The following is a 17,796-nucleotide window of genomic DNA, read 5'->3' on the forward strand; positions in this document are numbered from 1 at the left end:
TATTATACCTCTACTGGTACTTTGTACGCTTTTGTAACTTGCACAGGTCACTTTTTTTTCCTCCTGTAATCTACCGTTTGCTACCTCTTGTATTTTGTTTGCTCACATTTGTCACTTTTGCCTCATGTAATTTAACGTTTGCTTTTGTAATTTGTTCACTTCTAATTTTCTCCTCATGTATCATTACTGTTCTTATTGTGAAGCGCTCTGACACCTCGCTATATAAAAATGCATAACTAATTAAATATCACGCGTTTTGTTTCCAGTGCTGTACCACTTTGCGCACAACTAAATTAAACTGCTGGCCAGATATTAAAACCCCAACGCCTTTAGCGTCGGAATATTTTACCCACTATTTCTCTTAACAAGCCGTGGCTGCGAGTGACGTCACGTGAGGAGGAGCGAGGAGAGAATGGATGGATGTGGGAGAAAGAGAGGGAGAGTGCGAGCGAGAGCTGTGACGTTATATCCGGTGGTTTAGCCAATTAAGAAATTGGTTTGTCTGTGTAGTTTCAATATGAAAGAGCCATAGGGGCGGATAGATTGCGTTGCGCATGCGTGCTTCAGCTGCTAACGTTGAAACGAAAAGTAGTTTTTAGCGTGAGGTTTTTTAGAGGAAGGTAATGCAGCTGTGTATGGATTGGAGGAGCGGTCTGTCGGGTCTTGGGTTGCTCGTCACTTCAACGCTGGACTTTCTGCAGGGTCCTGCAGGGAGCCGCTGTTGCACTTCTCCTCGGCATGAGCGAGGATGAACCAAAGGGACACGCTGGTTCATCTCTTTGCTGGAGGGTAAGAGGAAAGTCTTGTGTAGAGGGAGGGTTATGACCGTGGAGGTGTGATTCCGTAAGGAGCTCGCTTGATGTCGCGAGGATGCAGTACTCGCAGTCTTAAAGCAGTGAAGCTTCATACAGTAAAATCATACCTGCAAAGTCGGGTCTATTGGGTTTGTCAATGGTTGGTAGTTGCATAAGATAAATAAGCAGCAACTATGGCTTGTTGTGTATAATATTGAAAACGCTGTAACGAACACGTTGTATTAAGTTGAGTTCTTTAGTGATCCACCAACACAGGCTCCTGCGGAGTAGGAGCGTAGGTGAGCGGCTGCTCGCTCGGTCATCAGCTGTCAACTGTCATATGTTGCCAGCTGCTGACAGTACAGGTGGGACACAAAGGGTGCAGCTCAAGAACGGTGTCCTCGCAGGGATACAAGTATGCAAAACACAACACATCCCTTCCTGGAGACGGGAGAAAAGGATAGAGGGAGAGACGGAAAATGAAAAGAAAAATGGAAGAAGAAAACAATATGCATGCAATTTCAATTTACTCACATATGTAATCAAAGTTTAACTGGTGGCAAAAGCCACCTTCCTGCCCTGCTCCTGCTGATGGGTAGGTGAGCGTCACGTGGGGGTATAGAAGGCAGCAGTCTTCTAACTCTCCCTGGGGTACAAAGATGTAGTGGTGTGTGAAATGGTTCAGACATGGGCTGTCTTATGTTGCTGTGCGCAGTGGTGAGGGGTGAAACTCATAGAATAGTAGTCTGAAGCATTGTTGTGTGTTTCACTGCGTTTGATCTTTTCGGGGCATTCATTTGTCAAATCCGTGGGCATGGTTCTCTCGGGAATTTCTGTGGTTTGTCTGTAGGGAGAGAGAGAGGAGAAGTGCCGCACCCTACCATCGCTCAAGAGTGCAGAATTGCAGTACACCTCATGCACAGATAAGGGAGTAGTATATCTGTCCTGACCCTTTCCAATGTGGCCACTTGTTTTGACCTGGACCATGTCTCCTATATTGAGCTTCACTAGTTTACACCAGTGCTTGTTGTCGTATCTTTCTTTACATTTGGACTGCGCATGCACAAGCCTTTCTCTGACAAGATTGGAGGACCAGTGTACTCTCTTGGCTGCCTTAACCCAACCCACATTGTCGTTGGTCAAGGGAGTCCTTCTCCCTCATGAGCTCAAAAGGGCTATGCCCCATGGTTTCACATGATGTGATGCGGTAAGCCCACACTGTTTTGAGTGCCACCTGTTTCAGCTTAGGTTATTGCTGTTAGTTAACTGGACAATTCCTTTGATTACTCTGTTGAATCGTTCAACAGCCCCATTTCCCGCTGGTGATAAACGGATGTGGTTTTGTGTGCAATTTGGTGTTTTTGTAAGTAATCCCTGAATGTATCAGACATGAACTGTGCCCCGTTGTCACTGATGACCTGTTTGGGTAGACCTTCACGCGTAAACACGTCATCAAGGAACTTGACTACACTGTGTGCGTCAGCGGTTTTATACCTTTTGCACCTTATAGACCAGCTATCCTAATGGTAACGAGGACAAAGCAGTCTTAGGCTAAACTCAAGAGGGCACGTGAAGCCAGCTGTTTTACCATATGCAATCCTTTTAATACCAAATGAAAGGACACCACACAAGTTATATATTATAATAATATATGTATTTATTTCTAGAATAATCCCCTATACTCTTTATGAGCACAGAAGCACAAACGTCAAACAAAGAACACAGTATAACATACAATAAGCTGCACAATTATGGATAGGCCGGATGGCCACTCAAACCATATATTAAGAAAGTGGTATAAGAACCACGTCATGAACAATGAACAGGTTTAGGGCCTAGGGAATCGCTGGGCCTACACTGGATTAACGAAGGTTAGGACATAGGAGGCCCACAGGATGCGGGTGCAGTGTCTATAGGCAACCGCGTTTACCATACAAGTCAATGATGCGTACAAATCAGAAAGTTATAGGTTTAGGAGTCTTCGGACTGGACTAGAATTTAGCCACTTAAAACTACGACACTAGAGGTGTAATCCACAAAAGGAGCACCGGAGTTAACTCGTTACCTCACCCACAGGAAGCGGGTGCATAGGTGCCAAAGTGTGTCGGGTTTCGTCGTGAAGTTCTATGGAGCCTGGAGATGAAGATGCTGCAGGCGACCAGGAGAGAAGAGTCCGGTTGGATCCAAGGGTGGATCGAAGATGTAGAGTACCTGAAAGCAGAGGGGACAGAGTCTAGGTCACTAGCCAGTGACCAGGATGGAACCAGGACGGAACCAGGCAATGTCGGGTTGCGATCAGGTGATGTCGAGGTGTTTGTCTCCGCTGCCAAGTGGACCAGGAAGTATCGATGACAACCAGGAGTTAAACACTGGCTGTCCCACGAAGGCTCTTGCTGTCGGCGGTATCTGTTCTCGAATCAGTCACCAAGCCTTGGCAAATGCAACCCACGCAGGACTCGAAGATGTCTTCTGGATCGGACCGGGAAGGTCAGATCGGGGGCTCCTTTTCAGAGGAGCAGGGGCCAGTCTGGAGCAACCAGACCAGCAGTGTAGTTTTGATGGATCGTCGTCACAGAGGCCACTAGCCAACGGGCAAGTGACCGGACAACGCGTCGAGCAGGAAAAGTGCAAAAGGGCCCCACGCAGCACTCGGTGAGTATGGAGAGGTGATCTTTGGAGCACAGGCTGCTCGGGGCTGGGGCTTCTCAAACCCAAAAGCACAGCGTCAAGGGTGCCTCGGGAGCTGCACAGGAAGCACTTAGTCAACTTTTCAAGATGGCCGGTCTTACGTCGCCTCCACGGGTCTAAGCTTTGCTAGGACTGTGGATCGGGCTGTTGGAAGTCTGGGAGTCCAGGACTTGTCGGTCTCTGTCGTTCGAGCTCCGGCGGGAGCAACGGCAAAGGAAGTCTCGATGCGCTGATGGTGTCTGCTTGCACAGGGCGGCCACTCCTTGACCACAAGGGAGATTCTTCAGTCTTCTACGTTGAGTAGGATGTCGAAGGGTCCAGAGTTTTGTTTCAAAGTTTCAGTCAGGATGATCTAGTTTGCATTGGCACATCTCCTACCTATATTCCAAATCAAGGGGCTGGATCACCTGCTAGGTCCCTCCTATGGGTGGGACCCAGGAAGGGGGTGGTTACACCCCTTTCCCTTTGTCCAGTTTCGCGCTGGGGCTGGAGTGCCCCAGCACCGGTTTGAACTGGACTTTGCATGGGACACCTTGTGTGCCCCAGGCAGTGTCTAGTTTCATTCAACACTCCCTGCTACAATCCACTATCTCCTGTCTGGGGTGGTGTGACACCTCCCTGTGACAGGAAACCCTTTGTCCAGGCCTCCTCTGCCAAGTTTCGGTCAGCAGCAGGAGGTCAGATTCGTGTCTGTGTCAGCAGCATCAATTTTGTGATGCTGGGGCTCTGGTTAGATTTAACTGTGTTTAAGCAAAGTAACATGCCTTCTCCCTCTAGAAGGGTGGAATGCTACCCCCGTCGCCAGGACTGGTGAGGGGGTAGTATTCCAAAGCGTATGACACCTTGCACAACATGTTTTGATAAAGCCAAACCAAAGTTAGCAAGTAACCACGAAGGTTATAATGCACTTAAGAGTATATGGTATGGCAATGTCCCAGAACAGCTAAGGGACTTGGTTCCGAAAGCTGCAGACAGGCTTAGCTCATGCTAGAGCACCATCTCACATAAAACCAAGCACTCTGCCTCCAGGATTGTTAAGGCTGCCATAGGAGTGACTTATATGTATATATGTGTCCAGATATAGGGTTACATTTAGGTATACTATATCTAAGCAAGGGGTGATTACACGACCTTGCCCCAGCTGAGTGATCAGCCAGTTGTGTCAGTTTGGATAGCCAGCCAGGGGTGGCAAAAGATATGCTGCAGCCCCTGGTAGGCCTTGGATAAACCTATGCCCTGGGTACCTATGGTACACTGTACAGGGGCTGATAAGGTGACCCAATACCCAATTGGTAATGTACCTAAAGTACATGGTTTTGAATTTAGACAGAGAACAGCAGGCCGTGGGTCTGATTAGCAGGCTCACAGCCACATTAAGTCGAAAACCAGTGAAGCAAAAAGCAAAAAGTGGGGTGACCATAGGAAAGCAGACCCTACTCTCCTACATGCAATTCCTGACCATTCTCTCCACATCTAAACTAATGCATGGCCACCAGTAATTGTTTTTAACTCTTTTTTTAGATTTAACAATACCTAATTACCCTTCATGATACAAGGTTAGTATTCTTGTACTAAGGCTTTTAGGAGGTAAAACCCTGCCATTCCTTAATAAAAATCCCTTCTCCTGTGACAATTAGTCCTTTACCTCCCAAAAGTGTCGTAGTGGTTCAGGTAATTGACCTTTTGCATTTCCATCCTTCAGTTAGCATTTTTATAACCTGACATGATGCTGTCATTGTTTTGCTCGGTGAGCCATTCTTCTTTAGATATGCTGTTGAACTGTTCTAGAACATTGGCTATCCGTGTCTTCTCTGTTTCTGAGATGTGTTTTGTCTTTGGTTCCAACTGGCAATCTACTCAAAAAGTCTGCAACAAGGTTCTTCACTCCAGGAACGTATTGAATGTCGTACAAGAAATCAAACAACCGCACCGAAAGCCGGGCCGACCTGGGTGATGCATTGTATAACCCTTTCGTTGTAAACACTTTTGTAAGGGCTTGTGATCTGTACATAGGGCGACTCTGCTCCCCCAAACAAACTGCCTATAATGTTCTAAAGCCCATACGCATGCTAGTGCTTCACGCTCAATGACTGAGAATTTTTCCTCAGCTGGAGATGGTGAACGTGAAGCAAAAGCTATAGTTTACTCCAAACCCTTGGTATCTTTTTGGGTGAGTACTGCACCCAATCCCTTAGAACTAGCATCTGTGGTAATAAAGTTGCTCAGTGCTGGGTCAAAACCTTGTTAGAGGTAAAGCTGTGCACATTTCCTTCTTAAGGGCCAGAAATGTATTGTTACACTCCTCTGTCCATTCAAACTTGTTTCGCAGTTTGAGTAGTTGTCTTAATTCGTATGTTTTATGTGAAATTGTTTTGATGAACTTTGAGTAGAACCCTAACATTCCCAGGAAGGATTGTAGCTCATCCTTGTTCTTTGGAACTGGGGTAGCCTTTATGGCTTGGAGGAGTTCTTTTTTCGGGCTGATGCCTTTGCCAGTTATTTCGTGTCCCAGAAAGGTGACTGAGTTACTTGCATTTAAGGTACTCAGCAGTTAAACCCCTCTCATCCAGGATGTCCAACACCCGTCAGACTTTGTCGTGGTGGTCTTCTCTTGTCTTACCCATTACAAGGATGTCGTCCTGGAAGAGTAGAATGCCTGGCACATCATCAAAACTGTTGTGCATTAGTCTCTGTAACATCGCGGCTGCCGAAACCAGACCGAATGGTACTCTAGTAAACCGGAAACACCCAAATGGTATGATGAAAGTGGTTAACTTCTTGCTGTCTCTATGCAATGGCACCTGGTGATAGGCTGACTTTAAATCGATAGTGGAGAACCACTTAATGCCCTTGGTGGTTGCTAACATCTCACTTATTTTAGGTAGTGGAAACTGTTCCACTGCAATGTTGTTGTTTAGGTTCCGTAGGTCGACACATAGCCTCAATTTGCCATTTGGTAATTTTGCAACGACAAGACGCACGACCCACTCCGAAGCCTCAACTCTCTCTATGATTCCATCTGCCAGTAGTTTTTCAAGTTGAGTTTTTACTTCATCTCTTATGGCAAACAGGAGTTTCCTGGCCTTGTGTACCACTGGAATTGAAATTGGCTTGACTTTGATTGGTACCCTTTTAGGACACCCACCTCCCCAACAAAAACTTTGGGGTATTTGTCCAGCAAAGACTTAGCATAGTCATCGGCACCTGCTATGCTTAACACTGGTTCTGCCTTGCTAGGGTTCAGGATTATACCAAGATTGCCCTGGTCCATCCACCCTAGGAATGATGGTCCTACTTTGGAGACGTTAAGTTTTCCTGCAGACTCGCGCCCGTTAAACACAAAATGTAGTTTCCTGTAACCACACACCGTGAATGATCTGATTATGATGTCTGCCCTTTCAAGTTGTGGGTTCTGTGTAGTGTTTTGGAGTGTACAAGAAAAGATGGCGCCTATGCTGGTAGCGGAAAATGTACAACAAAGTAACAGTATGAGAACGGTGCAACACGGTCAGAGGAGACCCAAAAACCTCTGTGAGGGGTGGTCAGGGCCCACCCAATTCAATACAAACAAGTCCTGTGCACACGTAACAAACAGTTAGTCTTTCAAAGGTTTTCAAAAGTAAAGCAAGCAAAGTAATAATCGATGAAGCAAGATGGACTCATAAAGATATTTTTTTTCAAAAGAAATGTATTAAGCCTCCCATTCTGGAGGGGTGACATCAAGCAAAAAACACAACCAGCCGACACGTGTTTCGTCAAGCGAGCCAATAGCTCGTGACTCTTCAGGGCTGTAGGTGGTATCGAGTGTGACAGTTTTAGTGGCCGGTGATATTTCCAACCCGGCGGTAACGGGTAAAATGTGCAGCGTATAGATATCAATGATAAGATCGACGAACAGATAAATCCGTCGTACTAGCGACCAGTATTGGAGCGCCAGCGGGTGTAGATCCGTGGTGTCTCTCTTCCGTGTTAGAACTACCTGTTGTTCCCCTAAGATGGGTTTGAACTTTTCTTTCCCTATATTTCTGTTAACAATAGTATATGGCGAGCCTGAATCTGTGACAATGCTGACATCTATACCTCCAATTTTCATGTTGCAGATGGGTTTTCTCGTTTTAGTGGTACTTGTTGCACTGACATTGTCACTTGCTCTTCATCAATGTTTAGTACAAACATGTTGATGTCGTCATCCTCAGATTGGTCTTGGATATCTGCTTCATCATTGTCTACTACCTTTACAGAACGTGAGTTGCGTCTTCTGAACGCTTTGAAGAAATGACCAATAAGGCCACAATGTGTACACTTGAAGTTTCTTGCAGGACATTTCAAGTCATTGGCCATGTGGAAGTTACTCCCACACCTGTAACAGTGCCCAATGTAGACTGTCTGGCTCTTGTAAGTAGTGGGTTTCGTATACTTTTGTTCCAAGTCTGTTTTGAGTTGCACCCTTGTTCAGTAACTCTATTTCCAGTGTCCCCCTCTTTTTTGCCTTTATTCTATGTTAACACTGCCTTTAGCGCAGGGGCCTGTGAGCTCGGCCTTCCTTACAATGTCAATGATATTTTGTAAGGGGTATTCACCCGTGGCCCACAAACTGTCCTGGATGGTAGAGTTGGAACCCTGCATGACTATTTGGTCCCTTATGAACTCCCTGTGCAGATAACCGAAACGGCAGTTTATTGCGAGATTTTTAAGTGCTGAAACAAAGTCGTCAATAGATTCCTCCTTACCTTGTTTTCTATGAAAGAATTTATATCTGTCCACACCAACACAGACTGTTGGTTTGTAATATGTATTCAGGTCATTTATTGCATTAGTGAAGATATCACCCTCGGACAGCCAAAGAAGTTCATCCCAGGACACAAACACAGAAAAGGAACATCGCGGGAAGAAAATGAGCCTTACAATATCCCGGACAAACGGCCAACGGTGCAACATCGGCAACTTTCCCCTCCCAAAACGAAGAAATTAGAAGCCCAAACAAGATGGCGGACGGCAAGCGCGAGTGAAGAAACTACGAGGTGAGCGCTGACCCAGCGGAAAAGAGCCCCCCACAACCCCTCTGAACCTCCAGCAAAGCCCACAAGGGCCAGCGACCTATACGCAACCTTAGCCGGAGCGCACAAACTAGCTCCTGCAGCTGCCGACTATACCGGGCTACCAAAGTCAAAACGAAAGTGAAACCTAACGTAAGGCGCTGCCATTTTAGAGCCAAACAACAAGGGGTGGAAGAGGGCTGGAAGCAGGAAGTGGGGAACGCCAAGCGAAGCGGGGCATCCCTGCCGCAGGGCACCAACTCCCAAGCAGCGGGACCACACGCAACAGGCGGAAACCAGAAAAGGGTTTCTATCGCTAAGAGACGCTCTACGCAGGAAGAACTTCACCTTCAGCTTTGCAGGACCTGCACGCTTCAAAATCACAGACAACTGGAAGACACTGTTTTTCTATGACCCGGAAGACCTAAGGAGATACTTGCAAGGGCCACCAGCAGAAGACATGGAAACCAAGAGCCCAGGAGCAGCAAAAAAGAAGCGCATCACCGGACAACGCAGAGAAGTCAGACTAAAACTGTATAAACGATTGCTACGATTCAAGCCTCCAAACAACATTGCTACCTCATTGACTATCTACCTCAACTTTTTATCATTTACAGCCACCTTCCTCGAAACACACTAATCTATACACATAGGTGGCCTCTATCACAACAACCTACCTCGGATACACCAAGAAGCCCGGAATAATGAACAACGACGAACAAGTTGAAAAAAACCAACCGCGAGAAGTTGCCATAACATCAACCATATCATTTATGTTTATGTTTATGTGTATGTGTATACCCACCATCATTAACGAGGCATTCTGGGACACAAAGCGGGAAGAACTTAACACTAAGCCTCGGGGACTTTGTAGCAAGGGAACTTTGCTGTCGCTCACCCACTCAGCAAGAGACGGGGGAGGGGGGAGGAGAGGGAGGGGGGCTGGGGAGTCGGGAGGGGGGGCGGGTGCAGACATATGGGGAGCTCTCTATCTTCTACTCCTTTTCTTTCCTTTACTCATTTCCTGAACACTACCCTCCACTAAGGGGAGAGCACAGGCAGCTACTAGCTAACACAGACGGGCAACACTGCAACAAAGGAGATGACACTATGACAAACGGAGCTCGGTACACGAGACAGACCCAAAACTCCACCAAGAGAGCACCGAGCAGAAGGCGAGCCCCACAACACATAGAAAGACACACAACCGGCAAAGCCATCTCTCAGCCAATATCAAAGTAGTTTCTTTCAACGTTAAGCGTCTCAACCATCCGGTAAAAAGAAGGAAGGTCCTTGAGTACCTTGCCAAACTAAAAAGCGATGTGTATGTCCTCCAAGAGACAAAACTCTCTGCGGATGACATAGGCCGACTCAAAGCAAACTGGATAGGGAAGGTAATAGGCTCACCAGCACGCAACAAAAAAAGTGTGGTCATTACTCTAATTAACAAAAGGGCAAAGCTAGCAATAAAAGACTCATACGCAGACGAGGACGGGAGAGTCCTGATAACTAGCCTATCCAGGGGAGAGGAAACAATACACGTAACCAACATCTATGGGCCTAACACGGAAGACAAACACTTCTGGGAGAGGGTAGAAGACCAACTGAGCAAACTGCCGCAAGAGGACCTCCTAGTAGTGGCGGGCGACCTAAACCAGGTCCTTGACCAAGCCACAGACAGACGCCCAATAAGACATAGCCACAGCTCACAAAGGGGTAATACTCTGAAAAACATGTGCACCAGGCTCAAACTCAAAGACCCCTGGAGACTCCAGAATCCAGACGGCAGAGACTACACTTTCTACTCGTACCCCCATAACTCCTACAGTAGGATTGACTAGATTATAATCTTAGAGTCATACACCCACCTCATAGACCAAACGGAAATAGCCCCTGACTCTATCAGGCAGACATAACGAAAGAATAACGCGCAGATGGCGGTTTGACGATGACCTCCTCAAAAACATATCCGTAACGGCAGAAATAGAAGAAGCCATAAGAGAGTACCTCAAGCTCAACGACAACCCAGAAACAGATAGAAGCCCCCTTTGGGACGCCCTAAAGACAATGATCAGGGGTAAAATACTCTCCATCAAAGGGCGGATAAATAGAGAGAGGAACAATAAGATCTCAAACCTAGAAAAGGAGATAAAAGGCCTGGAGACAGGCTACATAGCTAACCTAAGAGACAGGAACACCCTCACAACTCTGACGAAAAAGAAATATGAGCTGAACAAAATTCTTAGCGAAAGAGCGGGAACATGGCTAAACAAATATAAAGCCATCAACCTATGCACCGCCAACAAAGCAGGGAAAGCGCTTGCCTCATACCTTAAAAGCAAGCAAAGACAACACGCAGTAGCGGAAGTGACAGATGCCAAGGACAAGTCACAGACAGCTAACAAAGAAATCCCCAAAGTGTTCAAAGACTTCTACGAGCAGCTCTACAAGGAAGACCAGATCCTAAGCAAAGACAGCGGAGCGGCTCTACTAGATAAGATCACAATGCCCACACTCACAGACACACAGAGGGAGACCCTTGAATCAGATATCACAGGCGACACAATAGAAAAGGCAATAGCGAGCCTCAAAGACAACAAAGCCCCAGGCCCGGACGGGTACACAGCGAGATTCTATAAGCAATTCCTACCGTTAATCAGACCCACAATGACAGAAGTCTTCTCAAACTGCATCCAAAAAGGACGCATGACACCCACAATGGCGGAAGCCAACATCATAGTAATCCCAAAAGAAGGAAAGGACACACACTATCCCAAGAACTACAGGCCCATTTCCTTGATAAATGTAGACTGCAAAGTCTATGCGAAAATACTAGCGACCAGACTCCACACATTCTTACCCAAACTCGTACACTGCTCGCAGGTAGGCTACCTCAAAAATAGAATGTCCCATGACAATACCAGACTGCTCTGCCACCTAATTAATCATGCATCCAGAAGCAGTAATGCGGCAGTCATGATCGCCTTGGACGCGGAAAAGGCATTCGACAGATAGTTTGTGCATGTGACTCTATCTTAACAAAGGTGCGGGGGGGATTGAGGGATTGCCGCAAGCCCACATGAATCCTTTTGGCCGTTTGTTTTTTTCAACCTTTCAATCATTTCAGTTAGGTTAAGTGATCGAAATGTTACAGTAAAAACTTTAGCCTGTTTTGTAACGCACAGCAGAATGCTGCCTCGTAGAACCCTTCCCTTTTGTAGCTGTCATTGGCTTAACTTTACTCTCTTAAAATTGCAGATTTAACTTTGGCCATGTCGCAAAGGTGTTTTCGTACATTTACGAACAAAAATGCCGCCATTTTCGTATTCCCGGAATTAACAAAAAGATTCAAGGCTGGCATAAATGGATTTACTACGTCTTTCGAAACCACAAGTAGAGACATTTAGTAATAAATCTCTCTCAACCAGTGGCAAGGGGCATTGCAAGGTATCGTTTGCCTTGTAAGTTTGGGATACGCTCACAAACAAGTACTTTCGCGTGCATCCGTTTTTTGAAACACATCTTTTTATTATAGTAATTATAATCAAGGCACAGGTTAATCAGACAGTACACATAATTATTACATCCAGGTGTCCACATTGTTATGACAATTTGCATATTGATAGTCCACACATCTTAACCAACGACAATATTCCATCCACTAAATTTGCGTCTCCCTGCCATTTTCACCATCCGATTCCCCCTCCGCCTGCACCCTAGGTTGCTCACCGATGTAAGCCCTGAATTTATTCCTTACACTCCAAACTCTGCCCCACTTTTGAGGACAGCCTCGATTGACAAACCCTGCCTTCTCGGCCACCATAGCTGCGTCCATATCTTTGCACCATGCTGCCTATGTTGGTGACTCCTCCGCCCCCCATTTTTTGTGCGATATTACGCTTTGTGACTACTATCCCCAGTGTGACCCAAACCTGTGCCGGGCGAGTAAGATAATTTGGTTCCCACACATTTAGCAAGCATCTCTTGGATTCTGGCACTAGAGACACCTCCGCTGTTTGCAATATAGTTCTCATCACCTTTGTAAATGTAAATGTAAATGTAAATGCATTTGAGCTTATATAGCGCACAGCTACCCACAAAGGGTTTCCGGGCGCTTGCTTAGGGAACCCGTCCTGGTATTCCCCTGTGAGATAACCCCGGCAGGGTATCCACAAGGTGAAAGCCAGGCATCCCGCCGTGAGGGGCCGTTGTGGAGATTAAGCAAGCTATTGCCCAGAGTCGCAGAGTGTGAACCCGTGAGTTGAGAAGGCACCGGAGCGAGAATTATCGAGTCCGTGGAATTTTTTGAGCCCAAGACCCGCCGAGGCGGGGAATTGAACCCTGGTCCAGGGCCGATCTCAGCTTCCGGGTCTGCCGCCTCTAACCCCTGAGCCACACTTCTCCCAGTACTTAATGCCACACAGTATGGTAGAATGTACCCTCCTCGCCGCATCGCCTCCGGCAGTATGGATGCGATGTTGTCCCTATTTTGTAAAGTGTGAGCCTCGTATAGTAGGTTCTATGTAGAATTTTGAGCTGCGCTAATTTGAATCTTGAGGGTATACCCACTTCCCTCGGGGAAGTCGCCTACTTCCTGGGACCACTTTTCCCTGAGTGCCACATGTGGGTCAGGTAAATTGTTGACAAATTTTCGGTAGGTGAGAGAAGTGGCCCACTTATGCATGCAGTCCGTTAGCAGTCTATCCTTCAGGGGGGTGGCCTCTGAAACCTCAGTACCGGATGGTATGGCCGCCTGCAGCGCATGTTTTATCTGTATATATCTAAATATTTCCGAGGGCGCTAGTTCGTACTGTGTTTGAAGACTTTCTAATGTAATTACCCCCCTCTTTGTGCCACATGTCACCCACCGTGGATATACCAATTGCGTCCTTCTGAGCAAATCCCTTATAGTTCCTAAGACCACCCAATCGTTGTGTATCATAGGCTCGCATCTGATCCACGTTGCTAAAGGCTCAAGCACTAGGTCAAAGAGCAGCGGCGACAGCGGGCAGCCTTGGTGCGTGCCCTGAGTCAATGGAAAGTCTTGGGACATATGTCCATTAGCCGTCACATGCGCCAGTGGTTTTCTATATAGGAGATGTATCCAGGCGTAGAACTTTGGGCCAAAACCCAAGTGAGTAAGCACGTCGAACAAGAAGGGCCACTCAACCATATTGAACTCCATTTGGGTGTCTAAGGAAAGGAGAACGGCTGGTTCCTGAAGATATGGTTTACCGGCCATCATTCCATGCAAACACCTCCATTTCAGCGCCGTATTCCTGCTGGGCATGAAAACGGACTGGTCCAGATGTATCAGGGTTGTAAGGTGTGGGGTCAGTCTGATCACAAGGAGTTTCGCAAGGATTTTAGCCTCTGTGTTGATTTAAGGATATGGGGCGGTACGAGGTACATTCCTCCGGGGGCTTTCCTGGCTTTGGGATCGTCACCACAGTGGCTAGGGGCTGATCCGGAGGGAGCTCGCCTGTGTGAAGACTGTCACGGTACATACTTAACAGGCTTCGGGCTATTGTCCCTGCCATCTTTTTATAAAGTTCTATGGGTACACCGTTCGGCCCTACCGCCTTCCCAGATTGCAGTGAGCCAATCGCCACCTGTAGCTCATCCGCTGTAAGGTCGGCCTCTGGTGTAAGGGCCAGTCAGCGCCTCTTCTATGGTCATGTCTGACAGTGACGTGTGCACTATTGCTTGCGGGTCAGTCACTACCTGATCGTCCCTCGTTCTGACCTGTGCTATCCACTTTTTCTCTGTCTCCTGTTTATCAAGCCTTGCCAGAAGTTTCCCGGCCTTATCGTCGGTTTCGTATATCTTATGCCGTGTGGCTGATATTCGCAATTTAGCCGCCTCCCTCAGGTACTCCCGATGCTCTTGCTGCTTAAGGAGCAAGCATGGGCCTTGGCCGGTGTTGGGTTGTGGGTATGTTGGGCATCTGCACTATGTAGTTCTAATGGTATTGAGCTCCTGCTGCTTTTCACGCTTATGACCTGCAATGGAAGCCATGGCCTGTCCCCTGAGAACGGTTTTGTAGGCCTCCCACAGGGTGGTCGGAGAGTGGACTGACAAAATGTTTTCTTGGAAATAGTGTTGTGTTGTAGTGACCATAGATTTCATGATCTTGGGAACCCGTAAGTATCCAGGAAATATGGGATGTGTGCATCCCTTTTTCGCTGATTTTTACATGTAAACACAGACAGAAAACAACGTGTTTTCTGTCTGCATTTATTTTTGAAAGCAGATAAATAAAAAAGGGCTTCTTTCTCAGTGTGGTCTTGCTTGAACTGTAGGCCGACAGCTGAGCAGATAGACCGCATGGGGAATTAAAAACAGGATGAAATTTCCTTAAATAATGGCATATGTCAAGATACGTTTGTGGTATAGTCCTAATATTTTTTCATGAAGGCAGGACGCACACCTCTTCTGCCAATGTTATTAAACTTTAATTTTGATGCATTTTATCCTTTTTTAATCCTTGGGTGCGTGCAATTTGCTGTAGTGCTATGCCCTAAGCACAGGGGTACTAACTTCATCAGAGGTGGGGACTGTTCTCCAGTCCCCAGAAATGCACAGCTAAACGCCACTTTTGGCTGTACCTGTATACGAACATTATTTTTCACTTATTCCACATTTATCCATTGTATCCAAATTATTTATCATCAATATTCCAATCTTCCACAGACGAGAAGGCGCCCTTCGTGTGCACGTTAATTTTCAAGTTTCTACTATTCTCCTGGTGTCACTAAGACTTTGACCAAGAATATGACAAAGACGTGAATTCATTTCAGACAGTATTTATTGTCACATAACCCAATGCATTTCGGGCATCCAGCCCTTCTTCGGGGGTCACTGCCGTCCCAGCGTTAACCGCTACATTGTAATGTAGCGGTTAACGCTGGGACTGGCTGGATTACAATGTTGGCTATGTTTGACGTCATATGACTACAGGAGACGTGGGATACCAGAGACTGCCTGCATCTGGACGGCTTTGCTTCATTCAATGTACCAGTCACTGTGTCGCCCAGTGGACGCGCTGGTGGAGGCTTTGTCACACTAGGAAAATTGGCCCTTAACTGTAATGTTGAACTTATTGGATCCAAGTCGAAGGACGGCGTGGGCAGAAATAAATGTAGACTCCTGGTCATAAATTTTTGTAATGCAGCGCCACCCAGGAATGTAGTAGATGTGAAGAGTCCTATAACCTAGTTGACTCACTGCTCATTGGTCCATCATGGATAAGTGGAGATTGGACTGTTTCAACTTTGTGAGCTCCCCCCTATTCTTCACTGTATGCCTAATTATAATGTGTTGCTTATATCCTCATTCACCCTTATGTCCTGCTATACAATGTATGCCTAAGAATAAGGTTTGGCTTATATCTTTATACATCCCTATGTTATGCTATGTAATGCACCTATGTATGTAAAGTGCTCTGATACCCCCAGGTCTAGCTAGCACTATATAAAACTTATTAAAAAAATTAAAAATATCCAGCCGAAAGGTTTTATAGATGTTTTTGTTTTCACTCCGACTCTTCATTTGCTGAGATGGTTATTGGGGATTTTTATTTGCACCCTTGTTTTGTCTTCTTAAGCCAATGATGCATTTGAGAATGTGAACCCAGGCACTGATCAGGTGCATCTCCTGCGCACACCGCAAGGCAATAACGTTAATAGTTTGATTTCTTGTACTAATATGGTCATTCTAATGGATCCATGACAAGGAGGGTCAGCTGAGAGTATCCCCAGGCTTAAGGGGAGAGGTTTTAGTACAACTATAGATTACATTTTTGCATCTTTCTGTTTATCCTTAGCCCTCGTAGATTTTAAGGTTACATCGGATGACCTTAGTTACTACAACCCTTTGTCGGCCACCTTTTTGATAGACAAAAAGCCCACTGATGTGGTTCATTCCCACAAGAAGCCAGTAGTCCCTGTCGACCATGACCGGCGGGTGTGATGGGCTTCACTTGTCCCTTTGGGTTTCATCTGTAATCTGTTTACCTCCTGTAGTGCCAATTTCATTTCATGTCTTACTGAGGACACCACAGCTCATAGTATTATGCTGTCCATCTCAAATATTTGCAGGCTTATTAAATCGGCTCTTAGTAAACCAAGTGTCCTTTCCACGCCACAATGAGGTGCCGGGTTTTTAGAGACCCGGTGGTGCCAGGGGACCACACCCGAAGACCTCTGAGTTCTCCCTGTTCTGGACTACAGAAACACAGAGTCTTCTAGTTGAAGTCAGAGATCGAGGTTTATTGGTTGCAACCAAGTAACATGTGTCCTAGAAGTACAACAGCGCGGGCTGTAAGTTCGCAGGAGACTGTTCGTTTTTACAGAACCAGCCTTCTCCTTATGTACATAAATAACAGCTGCGGGCAAGAATTCTTGGGTTGATGATATGGTTATACACATATTTCTACAATAATACAAAGAGCGAAGTCATGCTGGTCAGCACATATTTTAGATCTCCGGATCGTGATGGATTACTCCGCCAGACCCAGAATTCCCATCAGATATCGATGAAACACCAATAAGGTCGGGCACCCTCCCATCGTAAAACCGGTCATAAACCAGAATCGTGGACAGGTGTATGTGTATGGAAAACATGGTCTGTATGTAGTGAATGGTTTATGGCATGTTGTGCCTTGATGATATCTTACTCGGCCACTGGGCGAGGAGCTGCCCGGACAGGCTTGGCTGGAGGCAGTGGAGTCAGCTCGGCCAGGTCATGGGGAAGTCAGCTACGGTGGACGTGTCCTTTCAGATCAAACTCGGTCTTAATCAATTGACTATATGAGGGCAAGTCATAAGATGGATGCCGTTTACAAAATGGAGTCTGAGGGTTCGGAACGGAAATCATGATTTAAGGGTGTTAGCATCACTCAATCATGACGCAAATGCATAGGGATAATGTCCTAATTATTACCGGTCCGTAGATACCAAATTCGTCATGGTACGACGATATTTTGTGATACGAGTGTTGGACCTCGATACCGGTGGAACAGCTGGGTCCGGATTTTCAGTACCACAGACCCTCCTTTTGCCCTCATATTAGGCAATAACTCATGCTAATCTGAGTCCAAATCTGTGTTGATGAATTCATGGAGATGCTGCTGTAGCATCATTCTGTTGCTCAATTCGTCCCTTGATACAGGCTTCCTTACACATGAGGTAGCGCAGAGGCCACATATTGCAGGAGCGCACTGTACAAACAGGCAGAACATAAACAGAATGGCTAAGATCATCCCAATGAAGATCAGA

At 46.4% G+C, this 17,796-nt stretch overlaps 1 protein-coding gene across 1 annotated transcript in view; it reads left to right on the plus strand.

The window, feature by feature from the left end:
- The first annotated feature begins 547 nt into the window (after positions 1-547).
- Positions 548-17,796, plus strand: part of SLC25A36 (solute carrier family 25 member 36) — a 476,578-nt gene continuing 459,329 nt past the window's right edge. Inside the window, exon 1 of the mRNA XM_086944018.1 lies at positions 548-789. Coding sequence (XP_086800144.1) covers positions 749-789 — 41 coding nt within the window. The 5' untranslated portion in view covers positions 548-748. The remainder of the gene's footprint in view (positions 790-17,796) is intronic.

Source organism: Lissotriton vulgaris, chromosome 11 (assembly GCF_964263255.1).
Source record: "Lissotriton vulgaris chromosome 11, aLisVul1.2, whole genome shotgun sequence".
NCBI lineage: Eukaryota > Metazoa > Chordata > Amphibia > Caudata > Salamandridae > Lissotriton > Lissotriton vulgaris.